Here is a 27,689-nt window from a genome sequence, read left to right on the forward strand (position 1 = left end):
AATACACAAAATAGTTGAAAATACATGAAAAGAAAAGACAAATAAGCTTGAAAAAGCATTTACAAGCCAGAAGGTAAAATGTATTAGTCCCAAAAATTAAATCAATTTGTACTTACTGACTTAGAGGTGTTGAAGCAGGAAGACACTTTGCTCAGCTGGACTTTGAGTGATATAATTTCCTGTCAGACAACACAGAGCTTTTAAAATGCTGCCCTGGCTCAATATTCAGAGTGATCCACCTATATATTATCTAGCAGGCTGAAGTCGCCACCCTGTCTGCCATTTTCTCTGAGTTCTTATTTGCATCTTGTTGTTGGAACTTTTCTGCATGCAACCTGTAAAAACAGAACAAGGCATGAACAACCGTAGAACTACAAATAACTTGTGTTAGCCAGCGACTGCATTACCAAGGTCATGTCAAGACATCAGGTATTAAGTTACTGTACTGATCTAAATCTGAAGACCAGCAAACAGTTAAAAGTGTGTTTGCTGGTCTTCAGATTTTGGGATGTTAGCTGAGCTTTGAAATACAAAAAAAAATAAATGAAGAAATAAAGAAACAAGGGCGCAACAGTACTGTTTTGCTCTACTTACCTACAATGACATCGCATTATTTCTTTCCTGATAAAACAAAATTGAAGCTTAAACATTTCTTGTCAAAGAATTGAATATTTAATGGGATTGTTTTGGTCATTCAATATTTTATTGATATCACCAGATTTAACATTTTCTTAAATAGCAAACAAATTAAAGAAAAACTGAAAGGAGCAAAGTGCTGTTATTATTTTACTATTTCCTTTATTATGTGTTCAGTTCAGGTCTAAATCAGACCAGCTAATTAACAAAAGTCCTTAGAAGATTCAAAGTTGTTGTTGTTTTTAGACAGTGAAGGCTGCTGGAGGAGCGGAGGGAGAGTCCGGATCAAAAGGTTCATGTCAACAGAAGGAAGGAGTGAAAAACAAAAGTTGGACCTTCAGCTGATGTAAAAACAGTTAACAAGGAAGAGACTTAATCTGCAGAGATTTTTTTTTGTATAAAAGCTTCAGAAGCAAATAGATTTGTTAACAACTCCCCTTCTTAACCCTACCTCCCCCGAAAACATATCTTCTCTTTCTGCAATAAAAATTCTCAATAAAAACTGCATAAAATGTTTGACATGTTTGTGACATTATCAGTTCATTTCTGTTAATATTTCTCATCCATAAAAATGTTTTAAGAAAAAAAAAAAAGTTTTCTAACAGAGTGTATTAATTAAATGTCACAAACTTGGATTTCTATAAATCGCATAATAAACACTGATAAGTACATGTGAATTGAACATTACCTTTCTTCTCTGTTCTGATGGAATCTCTCCTCCTGCTCATCACTCACTGATCCAGATTCTGAGGAAACCGACCCAGATGTGAGAACAAGTCCTGCATTTTGATGCTCATGTTGCTCCATAGTTCAGAAAGTTGACCTGATTGAGCAAAATCAATGTGATTTCTGGATTCAGCTGATCAACATGACCCTAAAACAGTTGGAAAAATCGAAGATGATTCTTTTTCTGTTGACCAGTGTAATTATTTTGCTCAAAGAAATAGATTTATGTTCTTAAACTTTATGATCAAATAACTATCTACAGTGTTGTAATTCTTTTACAGCAGGTCAAATGTTGTCGAGAGCAGCTTTGAATATCCTACACAAAGACAAATGAACACTTGGATGTTCCTGCGGTTCACTGACAAACAAAATGTGAAATTTGCTAAACAGATACCTGTTGCCACTGACACCACTACTACTCTCCAGTGTTAGTTTTTGTGTATTTGTGTGGAGATGCATGACATTAGCAACTCTGAACACTGTGTTAGAGGTCAAAGAAGGGTCTAATGAGAAAAGTCCATAAAGGGAAAGTCCAGAACCATGACAGGGTCCAAATTCTGTCAGTGAAGAACAGACTGAGTTCCAGCAATAGTAACAGAATCTAGTCTTGATTAAATAAGTCTAGATTAATTTAAGACTAAGAAATCCTTAAGTTAATTGTGCCAACATAATTTTCCATGTTGGCAAAATCAAAGGCTTTTGGAGATCAAATGTTGCTTCAAATCAACACCCAAAAATGTTGGCACTGAAGTGCAACACATGCCGTCTCAGGAACACTCCAGGCATTTGCAACTCAAAACATGATGGCTGAGAGCCAAGCTTGGTTGACTGGATCCACATAGTTGCTGGTAACAAATGGACAGTCAGACAAGGACAGGATTGGAGCAACAATAGCTGCTGAATTGTTTTGAAGAGTTTTGGGTCTGATGAAATGACAGCAGGTGGTCAAGCATCAATTCACCTGTTCCTGACCAAACATTTCTTAAAGGGGCAGTACAATATATTTTACAGCCACATAGTCACATTTTACAGCACAATAAAGTAACTATGTTACCTTCAGTTGTTATAAGAATGCTACATATATAAAATATAACTCGCAATTTAAAAGTCTTCAAATTGGGCCTGTGTCTCTTTAAGAATCTCCTGCTCTTTCCGACAACTCCACCTACAGAATGACATCACAACAGCCTTTCTCTATTAAGCCTTTAACAGTGTTCTTAGGAGCATTGCATTGAGACGTAGACCATGTGATGAGCTCAGCAGACTCTCATTTCGACCATGTGTTTGCTAATTGCTGCTGCCGCTAGTCTGAAGGAGCGGAGTGAGGGAGTCATGGGGGAGGGCTGCTCTGTAATGTAGAAGCTAGGTTTACACACCGCAGCACCAGCGAGGAAAAGGCGTCACTTACTGAGAGAAAGCATTTAGGCTCCCCCAAAATGGTGGCCATGGAGATGAAAGGTTTTCTCAAACATGTATGAAAGAATCAAAGCAACACTCCAGGTATGTTTTAGATGACAGAATAATCTCCAGAATAATAGAAATGGTTGTGTTAAATTATGGGTAGATTTGGTATCGCAATCTTTGGCAGACAGTTGCATGCTAAAGTATATAAAAATAATACTATAGGAAGTGATCATTATCCAATTATTATTGAAGTAGAAATGGATATAGAAGAAAGTCAAGGGAAATGGAAATTTGGGGATACAAATTGGGAAAACTATAAAATAATAAGTGAGGTTAATATGGTAAATATAGATATAAATAAACCAGTAAATGAATTAAATTTAGAAATTGGTAATAATATTATTCATGGAGCAAAAACAGTCATTCCTACAAGTAAAGGGGTTAAAAAGAAGAAGATGGTTCCTTGGTGGACTCTAGAGTGTTCAATAGCAGTTGGAACAAGAAACAAGGCCTATAAAAATCTTTAAAAATATATATGCTTCCAAAATCTAATAAATTATAAGAGAAAACAAGAAGAAGTCAGGAAGATCATAAGAAATGCTAAGAGAGATTATTGAAGAAAATATTGTGAGTTATTGGGGAAAAATACGGCATTAGACAGGGTTTGGAATACCATGAAGAAAATGTCAGGTAAATCAAAAGAATATTTTTTCCCAGTAATAAAAGATGATGGTAACACTATAATAGATAATAAGAGCAAAGCAGAGTTATTAGCAAGAGCATTTACTAAGATACATAGTATGGAGAATCTTAGTAATACTGAAAAAAAGGACAGGAAACAACATTAAAAAGTCACAATGAGCTGTTATATAATGATAAAGATCACGAGAATATCATGAATATGAAATTTTCTTTAATAGAATTGAATAGAGTATTAAAAAAACTAGTAAATCAACGCCTGGGGAAAATCAAGTTAATTATATTATGTTAAATAATCTTAGTGAAAAAAGTAAGAAGATATTATGAGAAATGTACAATAAGATATGGGAGGAAGGAATTCTACCAGATAAATGGAAAGAAGCTCATTATTCCTATCTGTAAACCTGGAAAAGATCCACATGTAGCTGAGAGTTATAGGCCGATATTAACATCTTGTATTGGTAAAGTGATGGAAAAAATGGTAAATAACAGATTAATATATTTTCTGGAATCTAAAGAGAAGATGAAACCTTATCAATTTGGGTTTAGAAAAGGAAGAAGTACAATAGATCCTATACTATGTTTGGAACATGAAATTAGGAGAGCACAGGTGAATAAAGAAGTCTTGATAGCAATCTTTGTGGATATAGAAAAATCATATGATATGTTGTGGAAAGAAGGATTATTGATTAAAATAAAACAAATAGGTTTAAGGGGTAAAATTTATAGATGGATTAAAATTTTTTTAACTGGAAGAAATATAAAAGTTAAAATAGTGAAATAAGTTCAAAACATCAAATTGAAAACGGTGCTCCTCAAGGAAGTATAATAAGTCCTATGTTATTTGGTATAATGATTGATGATATTTTTAGTAAAATAGATAAATATTTTGGAGTGTCGCTATTTGCAGATGACGGCCTTATTTGGAAAAGGGGGAAAAAAATCTAAAATTTATAAATAAAATGCAAGAGGCAATACATAATGTAGAAGATTGGGCTTTACAATGGGGTTTTAGAATTTCAATATCTAAATCTAAGTTCATTACTTTTACTAATAGGAAAATAAATAATGTAAATCTTAAATTGTATGAGAATGATGTAGAAAGGATAGATCAGATTAAATATTTAGGAATTTGGTTTGACAAAAAACTTACTGGAAAATGCATATAAGAAAAAGTAAAAAAATCCTAAATATAATGAGATGTTTAAGAGGTAAAGATTGGGGAGCTGATATGAAGGTATTAAAAACAATATACATAGGACTAATTAGATCAGTAATTGATTATGGATGTATTGTATATAATTCAGCTTCTAATAGTTTACTAAAAGAATTAGATAGAATACAATATCAGGCTTTAAGAATTTGTTGCAGAGCAATAAAACAACCCCAGCATCAGCTTTACAAGTTGAAATGGATGAGATGCCACTAGAGCTCAGAAGAAAACAACTAGCCATAAACTATTGGGCAAATGTTTAAAGGACATAAAGAAAATTATCCTCCAAATGCTGTGATTCAACCTTGTCAAGAAAAAGTAAAAAATAAGAGAATTAATAATTTTGGATGGATTATAAATGATGAGATAAGTAAGATAGGAATAAATCATTATTTAATTAGTCCTGTGGTGAATATTCCCGATACTCCATCTTGGTTAAGTGGAAAACCTGAAGTTGATTTAAGCTTATTGGAAAAAAGGCAGACAAATAGAAAAAAAAGAGGTGGAAAGGTATACAAATAAAGAATATGCTGAGTATTTACAAGTATATACAGATGCTTCTAAAATGATAAATGATAAAATTGGAATAGCACTTATAATTCCGGACTTGCATATTATGAAAAATAAAAGAGTAACAGACAGATTGACAGTTTATACAGGTGAGCTAATGGCTTATAAAAGTGCATCAAAAAGGGACAGTGTTGAGGTAAATATCAAAACAAGGAGAAATGAGGTCAAAAGTATGAGTAAAAAATATATATTAAAATAAAGAAATGGCAGGAACTATGGGATAGAGAAGAAAAGGCAAGATTTGATTATAGCATTCAAAAAAAAGGGGAGTGTAGGGAAGGTAATAGAAATAAAAAAGAAGAGGATATTATATCCAGATTAAGGTTTGGGCATACGGGGCTAAATAGTACTCTGAAAATAATTAATAAACATAGTACAGGTTAGTGTAGTTATTGTGGAGAGTCGGAAACAGTGCAGCATATTTTTCTACAATGTAATAAATATAGTCGGGAAAGAGATGTATTAATTAGAGAGTTAAATAGAAATAAAAATAATTTAGATATTAAACATTTGCTGCAAAGATCGTCTGGGGATGTAGCATTTGACAGCATTTTTAGTTTTAAAGATAGGACCTCTTTTTATAGCGATAGGACCTCTAATCGATACTCCCGTCCGGAAGGTGGCGGTAATGCACCTGTACGTTGTTTGCCAACCCGCCATAAAACAAAAAGAATGATGATAATAATAAGAACGTCTACTTAAACAACTCACACTACAACCTTAAAATGCAAACCCTGACTATGCCACCTAGAAATGATGCCCCACCGGTCATATTGCAAGTCGAAACGTGTAATGTCCAGGATCGTCGATCAAATGGAATATAGATGCTGACGCCATTTAGCATGTAAGTGGAGACCCGTCAGTTTGATGTCTTGTTTTCTGTTCCTCACACGCGACTTTAACGTTTGCGTGTAATTAACGCGGTGGAAAATCCTCATCTTTGCTGGGAATATCAGTCCAAAGTCTATATTACGGTTACGGATCGCAGTAAAGTTAGTTTTTAGTTCTTCAACCGCGGGTTTTCTTTTGTATGGACGCTTCATTACTTGTCAGCGCGGCGACGCTGTCTTCCAGTTTGCCAAAGGTGGAAAACTGGAGAAGGGAAACCAAGAAGATGACCGAGTGCTCCAAAACTGGCAGGAGGTCCAGGCAACCAGACTTGCAAGCAAAATCTAAAATGCTTGCAAGTGAGAATGACGCACTTCAAGCTCAGATCATGTCTCTTCGTGCAGAGCAAGAAAACACACAGCTTAAACATGAAGACATGAGAGCTGAGGTGCGATGCCTGGAAACAGTCCGACCGACTCAGACAGACTCCAGCGGCTTCGGATGAGCTTGACCAGGACACAGCTGTGCACTGAAAAGCGACCCGAAGACCTGAAGAGTCTTTCAGAGCAGTTAGACGATCTCCTGAGCCAGTAGGACAGAGACTGTGAGGAGATCGAGTCCCTTAGACAGCAAAACGAGACTTTAACGTCTGAAAATGCTAGGCTAAGGGAAAGATGGACTCAACAGCAGAAGGAGGAGCAGCAGGAGACCAAGAACCAGGACAGACAGGGGCCAGTTTTAACTGTCCGAAACTTCGGTAAGAGGTAGGTACAGTTTTCCAGACCATGTCCTGAACAGGAACACTGAGGTTCTGGATACCAGCGTGGATTTTCTAATCCTTCTGGTTGTTCTGGTAAAACTGGCCGCCATGTTGAAAGTGGTTCCAGAAAAACAGGTTGGAGATCGAGTACCTCAGCCAACAAAACACGACTTTAACGTCTGAAAATGCTAGGCTAAGGGAAAGAACACTTCAATTGTGTCTTTAATGTCTTGATTCGAAGTTTTAATCTCCCGTAGTTGAAATGAGTTGCTTCCATAAGGTTAGCTCCAGAAGCCTGGGAGCTAACGTTAGCCTCCTCCATCTGCTCGGTTTCCACTTCGCTGCTAGCGTCGCCTTCGGATCCTCTTTGCTGGCTTTTAATCTGTGTTTACTCGGCATCTTGAATTGAATCTCTAGCTTGTCCCACGGAGTTTGTACGTACGAAAAATATCTTAGCAGTGGTCTGGATGTCTATATACAGGGTATATTGATCGAAGCTCGAGTAAATCAGTGAAAGGTAGAAAAAACATCCAATGGATTTGGTGACTGTGTTGTAACGGTTGGATCTGTGGATTCATTTTCTTTGGTTGGGTGAAAAAAATCCTGCCTAAGATCAGCAGCTGTTAGCGGTCAGTAGCACTGCTGGCGGACATTTAGTGAAACACGGAGAAGAAAACTGACGTTTCCCCACATCAATTGGGTGGGACAGAAACCAGGATCAGCAAAGCGACCCGTTTCTCTGGACCAGTTTCAGCAGGTTTTCAGAGGGATACCAGAATGGGTTTAGTAGAGCCATTCTGGTAACCAGTACCTCAGTGTTCCTGTTCGGTACATGGTCTTAAAAACTGTACCTACCTTCTTACCAGCGTTTCGGACAGCTGAAACTGGTCTCTTGATCTCCTGGTGCTCCTCAGTCGGTTGTTGAGTCAATCTTTCCCTTAGCCTAACATTTTCAGACGTCAACGTCTTATTTTGCTGTCTAAGGGACTCGATCTCCTCACAGTCTCTGTTGTACTGCCTCAGGATTTCGCCCAACTCCTCTGACAGACTCTGCAAGACTTTGGATCGCTTGTCAATGGACAGATATGCCCTTTTCAAGCTGATCCGAAGCCTCATGAGTCTTTGTTTCAGAGTCAGTCGAGCTACTTCCAGGCATCGCACCTCAGCTCTCATGTCCTCATGTTTAAGCTGTGTGTTTTCTTGCTCTTCACGAAGAGACATGATCTGAGCTTGAAGCACATCGTTCTCGCTTGCTAGCATGTCACAGTTAGCTTGCAAGACCGGATGCCTGGATCTCCTGGCAGGTGTGGAGCTTTCGATGATCCGTCGGAGATCTTCCATCAACTGGCGGAGTTCGTCGTTTTCCATCTCCAGTTCGTTAGGGGTCGTAATAGATGAACTGTTGTCCGTCAGCAAGCTAGCCTGATCTTCAGGCAGACGTTGGAAAAACATGGAAAAACAATTTTCCATGTTTTAAATTGAATTAATCGTTTGTATAAAATGGAGTAAATCAGAACTTCTTCCTACTGTCTTCTCTCTTGGTCGCTTGTAGCACAAATGAGCTACTCTGTTGAATTCAGGAATAAAAGCAGTGATGTCACAGATGAGTGACATCACTGTCAAGAGAACGAGTGACATCATTGGTTCAGGTCAAAGCCAGTAGAACAGTGGTTCTTAACCTGGGTTCGATCGAACCCCAGGGGTTCGGTGAGTCGGTCTCAGGGGTTCGGCGGAGCCTCTGCCACCGAGGTAAAGACTCACTTGTGTAAAGTGATGACGCCCCGCTTTGCCATCACTTCCTGCAGAGGATCACGTTACATTGCTTAGCCAATCAGAGCTGCGGAGCAGCTGATTGAAGGAGCTCCACTCTCAGCATGGATTTGAACTTTTGTCTTTAATTACTTCAGCAAAGCTCACAGTTTTTACCAAATTCTATAGTCTAAATCTGCTCCTTAGCCGCATCTTTTCGGGGTTGGTACTGCCTCTAGTGGTGTGGGGTGGTAACACAGCTAGAATACAGCAAAGTATTTTGTGTGTTGGGGGGGGGCGGGGGCGGGTGGAATAAGTTGAGTGAATGCACATATGCAACTGGGGGGCTTCGGTACCTCAAAAAAGGTTAAGAACCACTGCAGTAGAAGCCTGTTGTGTGTGAGTGTGTGTATCCTGTATTTGATGCATTGTGGGGATTATTTTCCTGGCACATATTACATTGTGGGGACTCACTGCTCCCAAAGAAGAAATGCTGTTTTTGGGTTCGGGGTAAGGTTTTGGTCCAAGGTGTGAATCCAGTTTCGGTTAGAGTTGGGGTGAATGGAAGTCAATGGAAGGTCCCCGCAAAGACAGCAAGACGAACGTGTGTTTGTGTTCCTGTTTTTACCTTCTTTGGTTACACACCAGCCATTATGGGGAACCAAAAAAAAAAGCGTCTCCAGACTCTGAACAGTTTCTTCTTACATTTATCACAGCTTCATTACACTCCAACATGAATGTGCGCATACACAGTTGCATATGTCTTCTCAAACCCTCTTAGAAGTTAGAAACTCCCTACAATTTGTTTTCAAGATCCAACACCTGTTGTCACCTTTATCATAGACTGTGAATGTAAACCAGAGGCGCCTGATGCTCAAAACGCATTTGGTGTGAACGCATCATCATCCGTCTGCATTCAAAGTGCACACGCGTCAAGCATCAGGTGTGTTTTTTGACATGTGTTAACGGGTTTGGTGTGAACGCACCGTTTGACTAAAGCAACAACAACAAAAAATCTCAAACACACATGTTTCTTATGGCTGCTGTAACCAAACAGCTCATTTAACAAAACTGTAATCAACTTTATTTTACAAATGAATCATTTTTATAATTAAATCTTTGATGCTGATGTGTTTTATTGTGCTTCTGTCACCTTTATTGTAAATAAAAATCATGTTAACTGCCCACATGGTGAAAAGCAGATGACCACTAAAGGTCTTGTGACAATTTTGAGTGTCATGTACACATGGACTGACCCACATTCGCAAAAATACAACATCTCCAATATCTAGCAGTAGTGAGACGCCATATTGTGTGTAGAGCTTCATTGAGTTATTGAATTACTTATGATAACAGGTTATCAATGCACTGTAATGTTGTAAAAACATATTGTTCTGGTTTTAAGAGCAACTCCATCCTTTATTGTCAGTTCAGGTTTATTTGTATAAGACGTGTTCAGGTAGTTCATAGTGCCTTACATTATAAAAGCATCATACAGTCACCTTCACATTACATTTACTACTAGTCAAAGGTAACTCTGGATTTTTAGCTTTGACCTAAATGAACTCAGTGTTTCAGCTGTTTTACAGTTTCCTGAACATTTGTTCCAGAGTTGTGGTGGACAGACGCTGAATGCTGCTTCTCCATGTTTGGTTCTGGTTCTGGTTCTGGTTGTGGTCTGTTCTGCATTCCCAGAACCTGAGATGGCAGAATCTCCTTCTGTGTGCAGGTGGGCTTCATACACAACCAGTTCTGTACAATAACATTTAAATCTTTTACTGATATTTTGGGCCCATAGACTTTAATACAGATCTGACTGAATCTCTCATAGCTGTATTCCCTCTAACTTCCTCCCCACCTTCCAGATCCTGTTGGTGGACAGTTTCGAAATAAGTTTATCATGTTTTTTATGATCCATTATTCTCCTTTTTATTAGGCAAGGCTAAAGTAAGTAGTCTTATCACCCTTTTTCCTGACAAGATACTCTGGTAATAATTTGTCACAAACAATAAAATTCAGTATTTAAGGCTTGAGGAAGTTTAAGTCACAATAATTGAGACTTGACCCACATAGACCAACACCAAGGATGGAAATAAGAACGCTGCTTCCGTTGCTGCTGCTGGTCTGCTTCGTCTCTGCAGCTCAACCTCAAGCAGAGTCTGAAAATGACATTCTTTCACATTTCAGGCAGACTGGGGGACAGGTAGAACCAGACCAGCAGACCTGCACACAGGACATCAACGCCGTCCCGAGGGAGATGAGCGCCTGGTTGGCTGGACTCAAGGTGGAGGTTCAGCACCTGCAGAGAGATAATGAAGGTATGTTTACAAAGAGAGTTCAAGCATTGGAAAGACTTCTTCTGATTAACTAAACACTCATATTGCACAACCATTTCAATTCTGTGTTTTATGTTTTTTTTTTTCTATTCATAGTGAAGACGAAAGAGCTGGAATCACTGAGCCAACGGTACCAAGGTACTGACTGATACAAGACGATGTACAGAGGTTTAGTATTAAGCTTACTTTGGATATATCACAAGTGTTAACTAAAAAATATTAATGGAATAACTGGGAACAGTAAGTTACACACGTGACTGTATAGACAGTATAAACTAATTTTTCTCTTGATTCTGTCAATCTGGAGTCGACTGGTGAGAAAATAAAGCACATGATTTATGTTGATGCAATGACCCAACCTGATGTTTTATAACGTAAAAAAAGTAAAGATACAAATGTATACAACTCTAATGTTTAACTTTCTTTAACATATTTGTGGTTGTAATGTACAGAAATTTGAAAAAAATAGAAGAAATATTTTTGTTCAGGTGCCTGTCTTGTTCCATGACAATGCCTATGTATTAAAAACAGATTTAGCTTAACCAAAACAGTTTTGTTTCAAACAAATGTAGATTTTCAATCCACCAAGAAATACCTAAAATAACAGAAGATCTTGTTTCACATATTTTTTTGGTATTCCTTCTTTTTCAGCTCAGGCAGCAGAGCTTGCTGCTGTTAAAGCCAAGACAGACGACACCGAAAAGCAAGTAGCAGGTTTGTGAACTCTGAAGAAAACAATCAGCCTGTTTGATATCACATCCATATCTCACTTTGAAATTTACAGTTGGTCATATTTATACAATATATTTCAGATGTGGGAAGACATATACTCTGAACAAATGTTTTATTTCACTGAATCTCTTTGTTCATCCTTTCACTGCAGCTCAGGCAGCAGGACTGGCTGCTGCTAAAGCCGAGGCTAACGTCACCGAGAACCGAGTGGAGGCTCTGAGGAGAGAAGGAGAAGGTTTGTGAACTCTGAAGGAAACACTCATTTCAGCAGTTCACTATCAACGACTTCAATGTCCAAGTTCAATTAAATAATTATGCGAGCACAAAACTTATCCTAAGACTGTATGAAATCTGAATGTGAAAATGAATAGATCTAAATGAGCATTTAGAACAAAGCTGACATCCTATAACATTTGCAGGTCTTAACTTTTCAGCGTGAAACATTAAATGGTATACAGGCCATACGATTTAAGTAAAGTAGATTATTTGATTATTATCAAGTAAAATCTATTGTGTAGCAGTCCAAATATAAGATCAAGAAAATAAAACTTCCTGTAGTGATAGAGAGCTTCCTTAAACCTCAACCCCCAATGTTGCTTTCAGAAACTTAGAATTCAGAAATATATTTAATAGATTTCTCCACTTCCTGTCAGTAAATGAGACATTGATCTTTCTACCGGTAGAGATCTTTACTTTTGGAGTGAAGTTTGCACAAACACATTTAAAATGAATTAAAAATCCAACCTTCGATTTATGGAATATAAAATGCGCTCTATGAAAGAAAGAATTTTCCAAATGTTTCTCACTATGACATGTCCAAACTACATGGGACATTTTCCACAGGAGCTCCTGCACTGCTGTAATTATTTTTGTTAAGTATATGAAGACATCAACGTGCTTAAGGAAATAAATGACTGTAAAAATGTACAACTTTTTTGTATTTGTGAATTTGTTGTATTCATAAGAAACGACAAATTCACAAATGTTGAGATGTTTAAAACTCTTGCTGTGTGACTGAATTGGGCTGATGTCCCGTTTCTGTCTCTCAGCCAAGCGACTGGCTTTCTCTGCCGCTCTTTTGGAGTCGGGTTCAGGAAACCATGGGCCGTTCAACACACACACAACCATGGTCTTCAGACATGTTGCCACTAATATTGGAAAGGCCTACAGTCCAAGTACAGGTGCTTCAATTTACACTTTATATTTTTCATTTGTATTTACAATATTAACAAAATGTAGTACATTTCTTATGAAATGAGAGTTAATTACAATTCTTGGTAATGCAGGGCTGTTTACTACACCAGTAAGAGGAGTGTATCACTTTGAGTTCCACATCTACGGACATGGAAGTTCTACAGAGCCTACATATGCGATGTTGGTCAAGAATGGAGTGCAAATCTTTGCAACGTATGAAAATCAGTCTTCTGGCGGTCAGAAGGCTTCTAATGGCGTTACACTGATGCTAAACATCGGAGACGTTGTATTTGTTCGTTTGCAGGCTAACTCATGGGTTCATGATAATCAAGATCATCACACGACCTTCAGTGGCCATCTGCTGTTCACCATGTAGGAATATAACAGGGTTCTACTTTTAAATTAAAATCTGTGATAGAAATCTGGCAGCGCAGATCTGCATCAAAGATTGTTTCAAAAATAATAACAAACTGTTATGATTACATTTTGGTTTAAACGTGCATATTCATAATTGAAATGATTGAAAAGTAGAAGAGATTTGTGTGTGTGTGTGTGTGTGTGTGTGTGTGTGTGTGTGTGTTAGGCCCACGCAGCACCAGCGCCTCCTTCTGTCCGGTTTGACACATTGTTACACATCTGAACATGTTCCAAAAGCAAATTGAGCGTTCTTATATAAAACAATTTGAATATATCAACTTATTTTTTCATGTCCCAGGATTAATAAACACGTGCACATTACAGTCTTCAGTGTTTTTAATTTGTAGCATAAGTTCTACTGTTTAATGGATGCAACACACGGAGTCACAGAATGAATTATCGCCTGAGTCGTTTCATCTGAAACATCCAGTAATTAACTTATAGTGTGATTGTTCAATTTATTCATGAACTGCTTTTTAAAAGGCTTGTTCCTATAGGCATATATTTTTGAAGAATCATAATGCTGTAAGTTACAGTGGGAGACAATAGAATACTTCCACCTAGTGGGCACAATGTGTGGTACACCTCAGTTCTGGAAGACATTCACAGCGTCTTGGAGATGGATGTGACGGAGGTGCAGGATCCGGGTTTGTGTAGAACATCCAGAAGGTATGAGAGGCCCCATGGGACAAGCATTCACTGACACTAAGATGACAAAACCGTCCCACAAACACTTTAAGAGAGTATAATGGTGTTTGTGAGAGTTTGTTCATCTGTATGAAAGTGAATGGTTGCGTTTTTGCCCCATGATTCCACTCTTACAGTTCAATTTCTAACACCTACTGTAGATAAAGCCTCTTTTAACACAGAAAGATAAATTCTGTGTGAAAAAAACATAAATGAAGTAAAGTTAGCTTCCCTCAGAACAAAGGTAAAAAAAGAGAGAAGGTCAGCATTTCACTTTATGCTTTCTGGATTGAAATGAAATGATGTCAGACTTGCGTAGCGTTTTTCAGGGTCAGTGCCGGTGAGCAGGGCACCAAGAGAATCAGGCTCAATCAGAAAACAATCACAATCATAATATGTGTGAGAATCTGTTACATGCAGCAGAATATTGAGATATTCGCACAGTGAAAGTAAAAAATGGAGAAACTTGGCATGAGCACAAAGCAAATGACTGATGAAGATCTGAACATGTACAAGTCAGAAACAGAAGTGAGTAAAAAGTGAGGAAAGTAGAAAGACAGTCTAAGGTCAGATATGTTGATCAGTGAGACGAAAGCTCAGGTTGAATTGAGAGAAAGGAAATTTATTCAAAGATCATTTTTATTTATAAATGCAATAGCAAACCCGCATGAATTGTAAGGTTATGAAAAGCAGAAAAAAAGACAAATTATGAAAGGTGCTAAAAGGGCACAAGTACCCATAAGTAATATGAACGTTTAGAATTATTGAATAGACAAACTGAGGTTATACTAAATTGTAAGTAATTGGAAAAATTTCAAAGTACAATATAAGAAAGTGAAAAGCCATAGTCAGAAGAATATGGAGGATAAAATGTTTCTGAAATTCACTTCGTGTAAATATGTGAATGAGCAAATGTAAAATTTTCGAGGGAGAGAACAGTTTCACATATTACAAATATGAAACATAAATAAATCACCATCAGCAGCATGGAGAAGTTTTCAAAGCTGATTGGTCTACATGCTAACTAGCCTTAGCATTCTTGACAGGCTCCATTGTGAGAAACTGGCAGCATGAACCCCAGCATGATTGACAGCACTAAAACCCTCCTCCTAGCTCAGACTGGTCGTTTCTGACAGGGCTGTGTATTTCTGCAGATGGCAGTAAGGTAGCAGAGGAGCTCAACATGTATTTTTTCACACATTATCTGCTGCATATTCTACTGTCATGACAAAATATAACAAATATGTGAAAAGCAAATATTTTCTAAACGTTACCTACTACAGCTCTAAAGTCATTTAGGTGAATTGTGTTGGTTCCTTCCAGTTGCAGATTTGACATGAAAAGAAAACAATATAATATAAAAGGGCCAAAAATGATTCTTAATAGCTTATGCTAGTCTTCATATATGTTTGAATAGATGTAACCTTTAAAAGACTGTAGAGCTTGTAAAGCTCATAATTATAATTGACAACAGGATTAATAAGGCAAAGAATTCAGCCTTATTAACTGTTTATACATTTAAGGTTTTATGTAACAGAAGAAGTTCCTTCTCTCATTGCAGTCTCTGATGCTGAAGGATGAGTTGCTGTTCTTCTCCAGGACTCCACACCTCAAACCCGGGCAGCTTGGAATGTCCTGGTACTGCACCGGTTCTCCGCCCACCCAGAACCACTCATCACCAAGGTAACGCAGGCCCGTCCACACCTACCAACACGTAGCAGGGAGGTCAACATAAACACTGAGGATGAGTTAGTTAACAACAGTAAACGGCAGCCCACCTCCTCAGTGGTTGCCAGTTGGATTGTCTCTTGTGCAAAGTCGTGGTCGTCGTCTGTGGAGAGGGTTGCCAGGTCGTAGCTGTTGACTTTGTTCAGAGTCCTGCAGTGCTCCAACGCCTCCTCCCACGTCTTATTCTCCTTCACCAGAGTCAGTGACTCATCATAGCACATGAACATATGTCTCTGCTCACACTCATCATTCCTCCATTTGCTGGTGGACGGCACCTTATAAGCGCAGTGTTGGTTTGAGTCCGGTTCTACAAGAAACAGTGGAGAAATAGATTCTACCGATGAAATCTGGAGATCATTCAGCAAATTATAACACGGATATGAAGACGGCTCAATTTAATGACAAGCTCCAAAGGCACTGGAGAGCTGCAGTCACTCTTTAAAGTATGAGAAAATGAAATGAGCAATTTTATTTCAAATTTAAACCTTCCTTCATGCTTTTGCATTTTTAATAATAAGGGTATATGATTATGTTGAGAAACTCCCCACTAATAGAAACATTTAAATATTTTTGCTGAAGCAGAGATGAACCGATTAGAATGTTGTGGCTAACGTCAAATTGTCTTTCATATCTTATTGGAGATTAGCATTGGTATCTTAATAAAAACGGCAGTCTCCCTGTGTATGCTCTATGTTTTATGAGTCTAATGGCCTTTTCAATAGAAATCAGACAGCAAATGGGCAAAAAGAGAAGGAAATGATACAGCAGTTGGTTCCAGGTCAGAATCAAGCTTCCACATATGGAGCGCCCACTACCATCAGGCTGCATGTTCATGGTCAGTTAACCTACAGTTACTATCTTTGACACAGTTACTACTGTATATTCAAGTTCCTTTAAAGGGGCAGTGTTTGTGTTTTCTAGGCTGTTTTATAACACAATCAAGTAACTATGTTACCTTTAGTTGAAAGAATGCTTTATATGTCAAATATCACTTATCAGAAATTTGACTTTGTAATTTAACGCCTTGAAATTGGGCCATTGTCTCTTTAAAAACTCCCGCTCTTTCTGAAACGCCGCCTTTAAGTCATCACAACATGGCTCCTCTATTGACTGTTTAACAATGTTTTTATCAGCGATGCACTGAGAAGTAGCTCATGTAATGAGCTGAGAAGATTCACAGTTCCAACAGGTGTTTGCTAATTGCTGCTGGCTAGTCTTAAGGAGCAGAGTGGGGGAATTTTACAGAGCACCTTTTACAGAGGTGCTCTGTAAAAAGGAAGTTTGGAAACTTGGAAGCTACATCTCCGAGGAGAAGATTTATTCTCAAAGGGAATAACATTATAACACGATGTAAAGTTCAAAAAAGTTTATTTTACATAACACTGCCCCTTTAAGAACTCGAAACATGTTGTCCAAAAATTGCTAACTTTATAGATGGATCATATAAATGCTAGTCCAGACGGATCTGCTTTGATAGCACACCTTCTGAACTCAGACAGCACATGAGGCCAAAGTGAAGAGGCCTGGACGGCGCTACTAGTGAGCGGACCCTCCCGACTAGTTCATCGCTTCAACTATAAACCTAGTTTAAGTTAAGCTGTGGATCTTTTGTCTGTAATTGTTATTATGTAGAGTTGCAGTTCTGTTCCAATAAAAAGCAGAACAAATATTATCTGGTTTTACTAATGCGCAGAGAAAAGCGAAGCACATTTTTATATCAGAGGGTGCAGCAAAACATTCAATAACGGAAATCAGAATTTCTGCTTTTAAGCTAAATGCATACATTCTTGATTTACGAGAGAAAGCTGCAGCTTGATTGTTTGGAGAAATGATTTCTCAAGATTTTGTTCGAAATAAATACTTTTCAAGTTTTCTAACTAGTCTCTATCATTACCTGAACTGTGATCCTTTCCTTACCGTTGGAGTCCCAGTTGAAGAAGGTTGCTATTTTGTCTTTCGTGGACCATTTCCATGGGCTTGTGTCATTCTCTCGGTACAGTCCAAGCCAGCCTTGGTATCTGTAGAACTCTGAGATTTCCGTTTCATTTCTGATTGTGATCAGACCATCGTGTTTCTCCCTGCAGAAAGACTGGGCTCCTCTCCATGTCTCTATGTAGAAGTAGTAAGAAAACGTTCTCTGTCTGAGGCCCGACAGCTGCACACGGGCAAGATGGGAGGCGAGTAGCAGGAAGAAAAAGATGCAGATGTTTCTCATCTTGAATCTGCGGCGCTGGTCTCCAAGTATCTGTAGCCACATAACCAGTTCTATTAAATCATTTCAGTAAAATATTCAGCATCTTTCACAGAAAGACAGAAATACTGAATTGCTTCAAACAGCTGAATTTAAAAAAGAGAAGCTGCTTTCCTACCATACAACACATTTATCAGCTGTCAACTGACTCTTTTTAATTGCTGTGTTGAATTAAAAATAGGTGGAATTGGACAATGTGTAAAAAGATTGAATCATATTTATTTGAACTATATTGAATTAATGCTATTTGGGCATCATTTAGACCAATTTGTCTAAATCGGTCTAATAAACCTGTCAGTGTGCCATAAATTAGCTGCGTTTCTGTTACAAATCTGCACAAAACTTTGTAACTATTCAGCCAATGTTAAAAAAAAACACAATTTTCACAATTGTGGTGTTTCCTAAATAAGAAACGCAATTAAAAATCACACACGATTCCATGACTTATTAATGCAATAAGTCATTCAAAAACATGATACAGCATTATTCTCCAGCCACGTCCTGTTGTCTTTTCCTTTCTTCTGAATTTTTGATTCCACAACATCACCCTATAAAGAGGAAATGTTTCTATCCAGTGTAAGTATTAATATATGCTCCCAACAGATGGAAGCGTTAAAATAAAGTAGAAATTATTAAGGGGAAAAAATAGCAAATGCAAACATATTTGCGGCTAATTTAAACAGGATTTAACTTTGAACAGTTCTTATCTAGACATCCTAACTCACCTCAGTGTGCAACAGAAAAGCAGCTTTGAAGCTCTACTTCAGGTAATGGTGATTCTCGATCTGTTCCCTCAGTTAAGAAGCTCCACCAACCAATCAAAGCAAAGTATTAAACTTATCAATCACTAGGATGAGGTCATCACCCTGTTTCCCTCACTCCTCATGGTTCTACTTTGCATCTTGTTCTGAATCTTCTCACAGTGACAGATGTAGAAAAAGAAGATAAACTGTTCTGTCATCACGTTAGCTGGTGGCTAATGCTCTGCTACAGCAGGAACTGCCTGGAATAATGAGCTGGGTTTCTTATTTTCTAGCCATCTTTTTTTTTTGCTTTTTATTTGGTGGGGTACATACACTAATGGATCTGCTACTTTTTATTTTATTTTCTACTTATTTTTTATATCTAATAATCCTTTGACTAAACGCATTAGGTGTAAATGTATTTTTATACAAATGTTTTTTCAATTGCCTGTGAAGTTAAGTTTAAATGGAACACATTCAAATTCATGTCCGTGTCTTCCCTCTCCCTAGGTTGTCATGATTTGGTTTCTTGTTTGACCCAAATGCTGCCACACCCAGAGGCAAAAAGGTGGAGAGTTTTAATAATAATTAAAAAAGTAAACTTACAGAGCTTTCAAAAATGGAGGACATGGAACCAAAGATAAGAAACAGATGGTGTAAGAGCAGAATCCAGTGAAAAACTAGAATGTTCCTCTGTTTTACTGCACACGTTACAGAAAAAGAAAGTTAGCTAGTCTACATTCTGCAATAGAAACAGTCAAAGGACAAATCACAAATATTTTTTGGTACCAAGTAGAGACCAAGCTGTGAACAAGCTAACAAGCAGTTTGCCTGTTTATTAGCCAAGCTAAGTTTAGAGTTAGACTTAGCTTGTATGTTAGCTTGTCCACCAAATTGTCTACAGACAAGCTGTTAGCTTGCTAACAAACCGGTAAGCTGATTGTTTTTACTTGTTTGTTTGTTAGCCACGCTAAGTTTAGACAAGCTAACAGATAATTCTAGTAAATATAAGAGAGAAGTGCAGAGGATGACAAGAGTATTTTGTTTTTTTCCTAGACTATCTAAATATTCTTAAACTGAAAGATTAAATTAAACTTTAGCTTAACTTTAAAACGTATCCAACAAAACTGAGAAGGTATTTCAGCTTCTGCACAAGTCAACACCAAACCAAAGACGACTCTATATTGTCAGGATCTTTTGTGAAGTTGATGGAAGAACTGGTGAAAGTTTTCAAATGGAACATCTTTTAGAACTCGGAAACTAAGGCCAGTTCCATTTTTGAGGACTACCCTGACCTTGGTGACTTGCAAGCAAAATAGATTGACATTGGCCACTGTCTAAATTTACAGTATTTGCTTAAGTGATAATCATTTAGCTTCCAGTTTCCTGCTCATTTGCTTAATGGGATCTAAGGAGACGATAAGGAGGTTTGCATTTGGTTAATGAGCTTTTGCTCAAAGAAATATCCTAGCTTGTTTTATTTCATGACCATTCTTGGGTTCACATCCTCACCTGTCCACCCCACACTTACTGAACTGGTTGCTTATCCTCAGAGGTAGGTGGAGTAGTCAAAAATTTTACTCAAACAAGAGAAGCACTACTTCGACATATTTTTAGCCATCCAAGAAATTATTCAAGTACGAGAAAAAGGTATTTGGTAAAAAGGCTATTGAAGTAATAAGTAACTGATCAGAACATTATTTAAAATATATAAAAAATTAAATATAAAGTTATGTAGAAAGTTATGTTGGTATTTTAAGTACCAAAATGAAAATAATTCATATAAGCAGCATAATAACAACATTGGGCAAAATAAGAACATTTCAAAATCAATTTATTTCAACATGAAACTTATTAAACATTAATAAAACTGCAAATGTGTGTCTGTGTCTGGTGAATTTTTGGCTAAAACATGTTTGTTCAACTCACAGTGAGTCGAGTATACTGAAATGTGACGCAAGTGAGACAAGTAATACTTCAGAATAAAATGATTCAAGAAGAAGTAAAAAGTACAGTGTAGTAAAAATATTCCTAGAAGTACATTTTCCCCCAAAAGGTTACTCTAATAAATGACACTGAGTAAATGTAATGTGTAGCTACAACTCAACTCTGCTTATATTGAGTTTTTCCTTTCAGAGAAGTGTGTCTTCTGCTGCTTGACTTCCATCTTTTTGCTGCTGTTCCTAATTACATGAGAAATAAAACCTAAAGCTTTAAATTCATCCAGGAAAATCCTCTCACTTATGACTTTGTTGAAAAAAAAAAAAACAATTATGTTAAATATATAAAAAATGTAACTTAATTAAAGAGGATTTATTAGCATATGAAGGGATGTGTGAAGGCTTTGAGTTTTGATAGTTTATTCATCCTACTAATCTTTGTCTAAGATAAATCTGTTTGTTATTCTGCACTGGATTTTTCAAGCCTCACCCACTCTCGTCAAACATCAAACAATATTTATTTCTGCCAGTAGGTGGCAGTAGTGGTTTAGCTGTGAGAGTGACTGACAGATGCTAAGCTGTTAACTTGGTATCTGATACCAAGAGGATCAGTATCACTAATAACTACTGACGTATTTCATAGAATATCATGATTATTGAACAATTTGCTGATTTAATTTACTTTAGTTGATAACAAAAATACAGAACAAAGATTTTAGGCAAATAACTTTTTTTTTATTAATGAACTACAGAAAACAATGTAGCAGTATAGCAATAAAATATAATTCCCTTATTATCTTTTACTCCACATAATTGTTTATTAGGATAACTGAGTCTGTAACTACAATCTACATGCAGCCTACATAGGAATTCTATTTTTCTTTCAATAGTTAACAAACATAAGTTATAATATTCATGTGTTTTCATATTTCAGGTTCATATGAGTTCCAGTAAGATTTGTTTTCTGCCTGAATTGATGGTAATAATTTATTCAGTTTGCTAAACTTACCTCTCTGATCACAGATTACAATGAGAAAGGCATTCATTGATTTTGGAGACTATGTTGATATTCCAGATTTTTTTTTCTCTGTCTCTGTTGGAGGTCAGGTTTGAGTTTAGTGAGGTCACCCTCTCCTCCGTCCTCAACTTCTTCTTTTCCAACTCAGACTTCTCTTTAGGATGAATGCTTTTTACTGCTTGTGTGAAGTGGTGATGTTACCGCAGCTACAATTGGAGTAATTTGAGAAATGCAACAAAAGTTTTAATCTCATCTCGCTAATATTTATCTATTACCTTGGTATCGATAGCAATGGTATTTAGATCCATACGCTGACCACTAACTCACATAGAAATATTAGAATAGGTTTGATCAGTCTAAATATTTCATATATTTTGAAACAGAATGCCATCCAGACCCATTTATATAATCCGTAACATAGGGTTGTTAACAGGAACTCAAGAACTACTTTCTAACAAAAGAGTATCAAACATGAGGAAAATGTCAAACCTTAAAGCTCTCCCCTTCAACATATCACTGCCCATAATGATGCAGCTTACATTAATACAGCACATATAGAGTACTTTGAATATAACAGAATAGAAATCAATTTCAACCTTTATGGTCCATCAGTGGCTACATTTAGCAACACAGGCAGAAAAGTGACATGTAAGTCAAAGCATGCAGATTCAAACAAAGGTAAATATTTGTGAGACAGTCTTTACTTTGACTAGGAATATTGCTGCACATAGCACACCTTTAAAATATTACTCTAATCCTCCTAAACTGACCTATTCTTGCCATCCAACCACCCAGCTAGTTTAAATTGTCATCATCTACAAATGAAAAGCCTTTACTTGGCAAACAGTTAAGCAGATTACTACGACTGCTTTAAGGTTTTAAGTAACAGAAGAAGTTCCTTCTCTCATTGCAGTCTCTGATGCCGAAGGATGACTTGCTGTTCTTCTCCAGGACTCCACACCTCTCATCCGGGCAGCTTGGAATGTTCTGGTACTGCACCGGTTCTCCACCCACCCAGAACCACTGATCACCAAGGTAACGCAGGCCCGTCCACACCTACCGACATGTAGCAGGGAGAAACTTACACACAGAGGATATGTTGGTTGACAAAACTAAAAATAAAGCAGAAAAACGGCCCACCTCCTCAGTGGTTGCCTGCTGGGCTTTTTTTCTTGCAAAGTCATGATCGTCTGTGGTCTTCAGAGTGGCCAGGGTGTAGTTTTTCATTTTCTTCATAGTTCTGCAGTGTTCCAACGCCTCCTCCCATGTCTTATTCTCCTCCACCAGAACCAGCCTCTCATCGTAGCAAATGAAACTTTTTTCATGATCACATTGGTCTTTTATCCAGTCGTTATTGTTGTTTAAGTAGACACAGTTTTCAGCTGATGTTATAAAAGACAGAAAACAGAGTTTTTAGATTAAATCTCATTAACATACAAATCATACTGCATTATGTAGGAAGATTCCATTCAATTTAAGCTACAACTATTTATTTTAAAGAGTGTTTTGATTAATTTATTAGGGTGAGAAATGCATGCTTTTGATATGTAGGTGGAGTATCCTCCATCTTTAGTTCTACTCCCATCTTTCACCCTAATTGTCATAGATGGAACTGATTGGAGTTGGGTCTCTCTCTCTCGCTCTCTCTCTCTCGCTCTCTCTCTCTCTGTCTCTCTCTCTGTGTAGCTGAATACAAATGTTGAAATAACCTAAAATCCAAACAACTTTCACATTTTTAACTTTGCTATGTTTTCCTTACAGTCATCACTGAGCTTGGAGAAGGTTAGTTTCTCATCTCCTCTAGACCATCTCCATTCTTCGTGCACTGTCCACTCTCTGTGCAGTCCAATCCAGCCATGGTAATTTGAAGGTAGATCAGCTGTTTCCTTCCTGATAGTGATCAAGTCAGTGTGGTGCGTCCTGCAGTAAGTCTGAGCTTTAGCCCAGGTTTTACTTTGAGTATGGAATGTGATGTTCCCGTCTCTGAGACGTGGCTGATTTCCACAGATGAAATGAAGGACCAACATCAAAGGGACAAAGATGAGGATGTTCATCATATTTCCCCTGAAGAAATGCCACACACCTGGAATCAGATGAACAATTTCATTAAATATTTAACACATAATACAGCTCAGTATTTTGGAGGAAACAATCTACACAGTAGATACATACTGTGTGCTAACAAGGTATTTCCCAACAAGGGATGTTTGGAGTACCTCCAGGTTACCTAACAGGGTTTATACCATATGACCAGGAGTTGTGTCAGAGGCAGATGGAGCTCCTTTACCTCTAAAGAGTAGAGTGCTGCTGTTGCTATTGTTAAGGTCCTAATCACAAAGATACTTGAAGCTGAGACCTTGAAAACGTAGGCTCCAGAATAAGAGCAACTCGTTCTCACTGAAGACGGTTTATCTGTGGGTACAAACTACATCAGTGTCTGCGAAACATCATGATGTGTTGATGACATCACAGCCTCATCATCACCGTAGGCAAAGATGAGACTTGGTTTCCTTCTCCACAACTAAACCTTGAGATCTTGCATGCAGCGAGTGAGTTAGTGATGGGTCGCACATAGAGAGTGAATTAGTAAGTTCCTCTGAGCCTCCCCTCTAATGCTCCAAGTTAAAATCTTCAAGAGGCTGAATAATGTGATCCCTAAATAGTTGACACACTCCAGTCCCCTTTCATAAACAGTGTGATCTCCACTATGATGTATTCCCATAGTCATCCATGCTATGTTCACAAAGACCGCGAAATAATTTATCCTGGATGCTGATGACATCCTCTCCATTTGGTGCCTTCACACCAGGGAACTCAGTATTTCACCAGTAAGTTCACCAAACTATTAATAAATTACCCCATAGGTGTAAGAACCCTGTTGGTATCCCTTGTAAATACTGACATCGATAAATGTGTCCATCATTGAGAATTGAAAAGTTCAAAGTGCATCAGCACAGAAATATGTTTATGGAAAGAAATGTAAAATCATACAAAGACAAACCAAAGTGCTGCATGGACGGACATGTTAGAAGAAACATCAATAACCTTTGATGTTTCTTCTAACATCAAAGGTTAGAAGAAACCTTTGATGTTAGAAAAGGTTTCTTCTTTTCTAACATCAACAGTAACCTGTCAAAAACAGACATTTACAACTTGCCATCCTAGTTAGGCTCAACGCAACTCACTTTTTAACAATGAAATAATGTAAAATCTATTCTGCAAGAAATCTAAACTCACCTCAGGCTGAAGCAGGATGGCTATGAAGACTTCAGGTAGAGCTGGTTTCCTTTAAATACACTCAGTTAAAGGACTCAACCAACCAATCACAGTGCAGTCCCAACACGTGTTAGATATGGAGATTAACCCTGTCGCACACATCCTCCGCTTTGCATATCTAGCTGCATATGTTAGAAAAAAAAACATAGAGTCTGATAATGTGTCAGGACTTTCCTTAACTGTCGTCATCTTTAATACACCTGATCATTTGAGTTTGTTTTCCAGAATACAATAGAAATATCCTTTATTGTCCCAAAGTGGGGAAATTCAGAGGACCAAAGTGCAGAGACCTCAAAACCTCACCACTAAGGTTCTCTCTCCACTGAGACAACTGACTAAGGTGATCATTGGGAAGAACTGTAGGAGGATCAGGCCGTTTAACAGAAATTAATGAACACAGAGAAATAACCAGTAGTAGCCAATGAAGAAGACGGGGAGCTGAGGAAGAATGGATAATGATGTGAGGGCGATCAGGTCATAAGTAGAACTGGTAGGCTGAAGGGAATGAAGAGAGGGAGGTAACAAGAGTTAATAAAGGAAAACACTAAACAGAATGGGAAAAACACTAATCCAAAGAAGCTAAATCAAAACCTCAGGAAACTGGGACCGGAGGCAACCTCAGAGAAACTTTGGAGAGCAGCATGGAAGCCAGAGGAGTCGTCAAAGACACCCTCATCAAGGATCACGGTATTAGGAAGTTAAGTTTCTAATACCTAGTACCAGTTCCTAATAAGCAAAGATGCTCAGACGTTCATTAGAGCAGCTGCAGAGGCTGATGAAGGGGCTGCTGTTACTGACAGAAGAGGAAACTCTTCAAGCTTCTCAATGATGAGTCATACGAGTCAAGAGGAAGATGAAAGTCATATTCTGTCCTTAAGTAATCTTTTTGTTTTTGATTTGCATAATGGTGCTAAACTCTTTAAAAATCCTTGAACTGTTACCCTCCGTGTTATCCTTTGGGTCCAAGAGATCACCTCATTACTGTTAATGTGGTTAAATTAAATCCTTTTACAAACATCACTTGTATCGTGTTTCAGGAGACTTGTCATTGAATTTGAATGTCATGTTTTTGAATTTACAAACATTCAAATACTTCAGTGCTTCAGTGACAGACAAAACATTATATTTGTTAAACAGATTTGTGCTGCTAGCCAAACACTCTTGTGTCTTTTGAAATCCTGTCTGTCTGGTGTCTTTTGATTCTTTGGGCAGCTACATGTCAAAATACCAACATTAAAAAGACAAAGTGCTGCAGTCAAGTCAGGTTTATCAGTACAGCACATTCAGTAAACCAGGCAGTTCAAAATGCTTTACATAACAATGTAACCAATCATGAAACAAGCAAAAACAAACAAAACAAAACATATTTTCTCAAATATTATCATCAAAATCATTACCATAGTAACGCACTCGTTTCCAGCTTGTCAATTTGCAGAAAAACACCATAGGGTTAACTTCACGTGTATTAAATTCTTTAAAATGTCATAAGATAGCAGGTTACAGACAGGTTTGCTCGCTCTATTTGTTTGTCTGTATGTATGAAGTGGGGACAGAAAGTATTCAGGCCCCTGTAAGTTTTTCACTGTTTTTGCTAAAATCAAAAAGCTCATGAATGCACACTCAGCATCACATCCTGAGAGAAAAAAACAGAAATGTTGACATTTTTTGCAAACTTATTAAAAAAGAAAAAACTGAAATGGTCATAAGGATTCAGACTCTTTGCTGTGACGGTCATGTCTAACTCACATGCTGTCCATTTCTTCTGAGCCTCACTGAGATGGTTCTACTACGCCTTCATTGGAGTCCAGCTGTGTTTAATTAATCTGATTGGACTTGATTAGGAGAGACACACACCTGTCTATAAAAGACCTCACAGTTCATGTCAGAGCAAATGAGAATCATGCGGTGGAAGGAACTGAACAAGGCGCCACAAGAGGTTCTGTAGAACTCCAGGTACCTAGGAGCACAGTGGCCTCCATGGTCCTTACAGGGAAGAAGTTTGTTACGAGCAGAACTCCAACTAAACCTGCCGTCCAGTTTACTGAGTAATTGTGGGAGAAGAAGCCAAAGGTCACAGTGGCTGAACTCCAGAGATGCAGCAGAGAGACGGGAGAAAGTTCCACAACTATCACTGCAGCCGTCCAGCAGGCAGGGCTTTATGGCAGCGTGGCCTGATGGAGGCCTCTCCTCAGTAACAGGCACATGAAAACCTGCATAGTTTGATGAATAACACATGAAAGACTCACAGACTGAGAAATAAGATTATCTGGTCTGATGAGATGAAGACCTAACTTTTTGGCTTTAATTCTAAGTAGCATGAGAGGAGAAAAGCAGGCACTGCTTTCCTGCAGGGACAGGATGACTGGCTGCAACTGAAGGAAAGATGAATGCAGCCAAGTACAGAGAGATCCTGGAAGAAAAGCTCTTCCAAAATGCTCAGGATATCAGATTGGACTGAAGGTTCACCTTCCAATAAGACGATGATCTGAAGCAAACTGCTACAATAACTAAAGAGTGGCTTCAGATCAACTCTGTGACCCGGTCAGAGCCCTGATCTAAACCCAACTGAGCCTCTCTGGAGAGTTCACCATCTGACCTGATGGAACAAGAGAGGATCTGCAGGAAGAGGCAGAGGATTCCCAAATCCAGGTGTGGAAAACTTGCTGCATCATCATTCCCAACAGGACTCCTGGCTGTACCAGTTTTGAAGGAGCTTCTACTCAACACTGAGCAAAGACTGAATCCTTGTGACTGTCTGATATTTCAGTTTTTCTTTTTTAAT

General features: G+C 37.9%; 3 protein-coding genes across 7 annotated transcripts in view; 1 reads left to right on the top strand and 2 right to left on the bottom strand.

Annotated features, from left to right (window-relative positions):
- The window catches only part of LOC103468283 (secretory phospholipase A2 receptor-like), an 11,705-nt gene extending 3,298 nt beyond the window's left edge, over window positions 1-8,407 (bottom strand). Inside the window, exons 1-3 of the mRNA XM_081609585.1 lie at window positions 7,692-8,407; window positions 1,325-1,459; window positions 117-335 (exon numbers count right to left, since the gene is read on the bottom strand). The gene's annotated coding sequence lies outside the window, so the exon portion shown is untranslated. The remainder of the gene's footprint in view (window positions 1-116; window positions 336-1,324; window positions 1,460-7,691) is intronic.
- LOC103468284 (complement C1q-like protein 2) lies at window positions 4,752-23,756 on the top strand. 5 transcript variants are annotated; one of them, XM_081609583.1, is made up of 11 exons: window positions 4,758-6,092; window positions 10,196-10,314; window positions 10,773-10,903; window positions 11,018-11,059; window positions 11,573-11,635; window positions 11,805-11,888; window positions 12,703-12,834; window positions 15,513-15,634; window positions 22,545-22,666; window positions 23,393-23,556; window positions 23,639-23,756. In XM_081609583.1, the coding sequence occupies exons 2-8, from the start codon at window positions 10,289-10,291 to the stop codon at window positions 15,530-15,532; spliced, it is 498 nt and encodes a 165-aa protein (XP_081465709.1). In that variant the 5' UTR covers window positions 4,758-6,092; window positions 10,196-10,288; the 3' UTR covers window positions 15,533-15,634; window positions 22,545-22,666; window positions 23,393-23,556; window positions 23,639-23,756. The 5 variants fall into 5 exon arrangements, with proteins under 5 accessions (XP_081465708.1, XP_081465709.1, XP_081465705.1 ...); XM_081609579.1 differs by lacking the exons at window positions 15,513-15,634; window positions 22,545-22,666; window positions 23,393-23,556; window positions 23,639-23,756 and adding an exon at window positions 12,940-13,587 and having other exon boundaries at window positions 4,761-6,092; XM_081609581.1 differs by lacking the exons at window positions 4,758-6,092; window positions 15,513-15,634; window positions 22,545-22,666; window positions 23,393-23,556; window positions 23,639-23,756 and adding exons at window positions 6,106-6,840; window positions 12,940-13,587 and having other exon boundaries at window positions 10,777-10,903.
- On the bottom strand, window positions 22,211-27,552 carry LOC145552421 (uncharacterized). Its single transcript, XM_081609586.1, has 5 exons — window positions 26,654-27,552; window positions 24,869-25,029; window positions 23,391-23,714; window positions 22,772-23,013; window positions 22,211-22,687 (listed from the first exon to the last, which is right to left on the bottom strand). Exons 3-5 carry the CDS (start codon window positions 23,686-23,688, stop codon window positions 22,502-22,504), a joined length of 726 nt encoding a protein of 241 aa, XP_081465712.1. The 5' UTR covers window positions 23,689-23,714; window positions 24,869-25,029; window positions 26,654-27,552; the 3' UTR covers window positions 22,211-22,501.
- Between the last annotated feature and the right edge of the window lie 137 nt (window positions 27,553-27,689).

Source organism: Poecilia reticulata, chromosome 8, assembly GCF_904066995.2.
Source record: "Poecilia reticulata chromosome 8, P_reticulata-male-v2, whole genome shotgun sequence".
Taxonomy (NCBI): Eukaryota; Metazoa; Chordata; class Actinopteri; order Cyprinodontiformes; family Poeciliidae; genus Poecilia; species Poecilia reticulata.

What these genes read in the sequence shown, in the direction of transcription:
- LOC103468284 (XM_081609579.1), top strand. Translation starts at nt 10,289, where the DNA reads ATGGCAGAATCTCCTTCTGTGTGCAG. An exon ending in GAATCTCCTTCTGTGTGCAG is followed by an intron (nt 10,315 to 10,772) that starts GTGGGCTTCATA and finishes TTCACATTTCAG; the next exon opens with GCAGACTGGGGGACAGGTAG. An exon ending in CCTGCAGAGAGATAATGAAG is followed by an intron (nt 10,904 to 11,017) that starts GTATGTTTACAA and finishes TTCTATTCATAG; the next exon opens with TGAAGACGAAAGAGCTGGAA.
- LOC145552421 (XM_081609586.1), bottom strand. Translation starts at nt 23,688, where the DNA reads ATGATGAACATCCTCATCTTTGTCCCTTTGATGTTGGTCCTTCATTTC. An exon ending in CTCCAAGCTCAGTGATGACT is followed by an intron (nt 23,014 to 23,390) that starts GTAAGGAAAACA and finishes TTATAACATCAG; the next exon opens with CTGAAAACTGTGTCTACTTA. An exon ending in AGCAGGCAACCACTGAGGAG is followed by an intron (nt 22,688 to 22,771) that starts GTGGGCCGTTTT and finishes ACATGTCGGTAG; the next exon opens with GTGTGGACGGGCCTGCGTTA.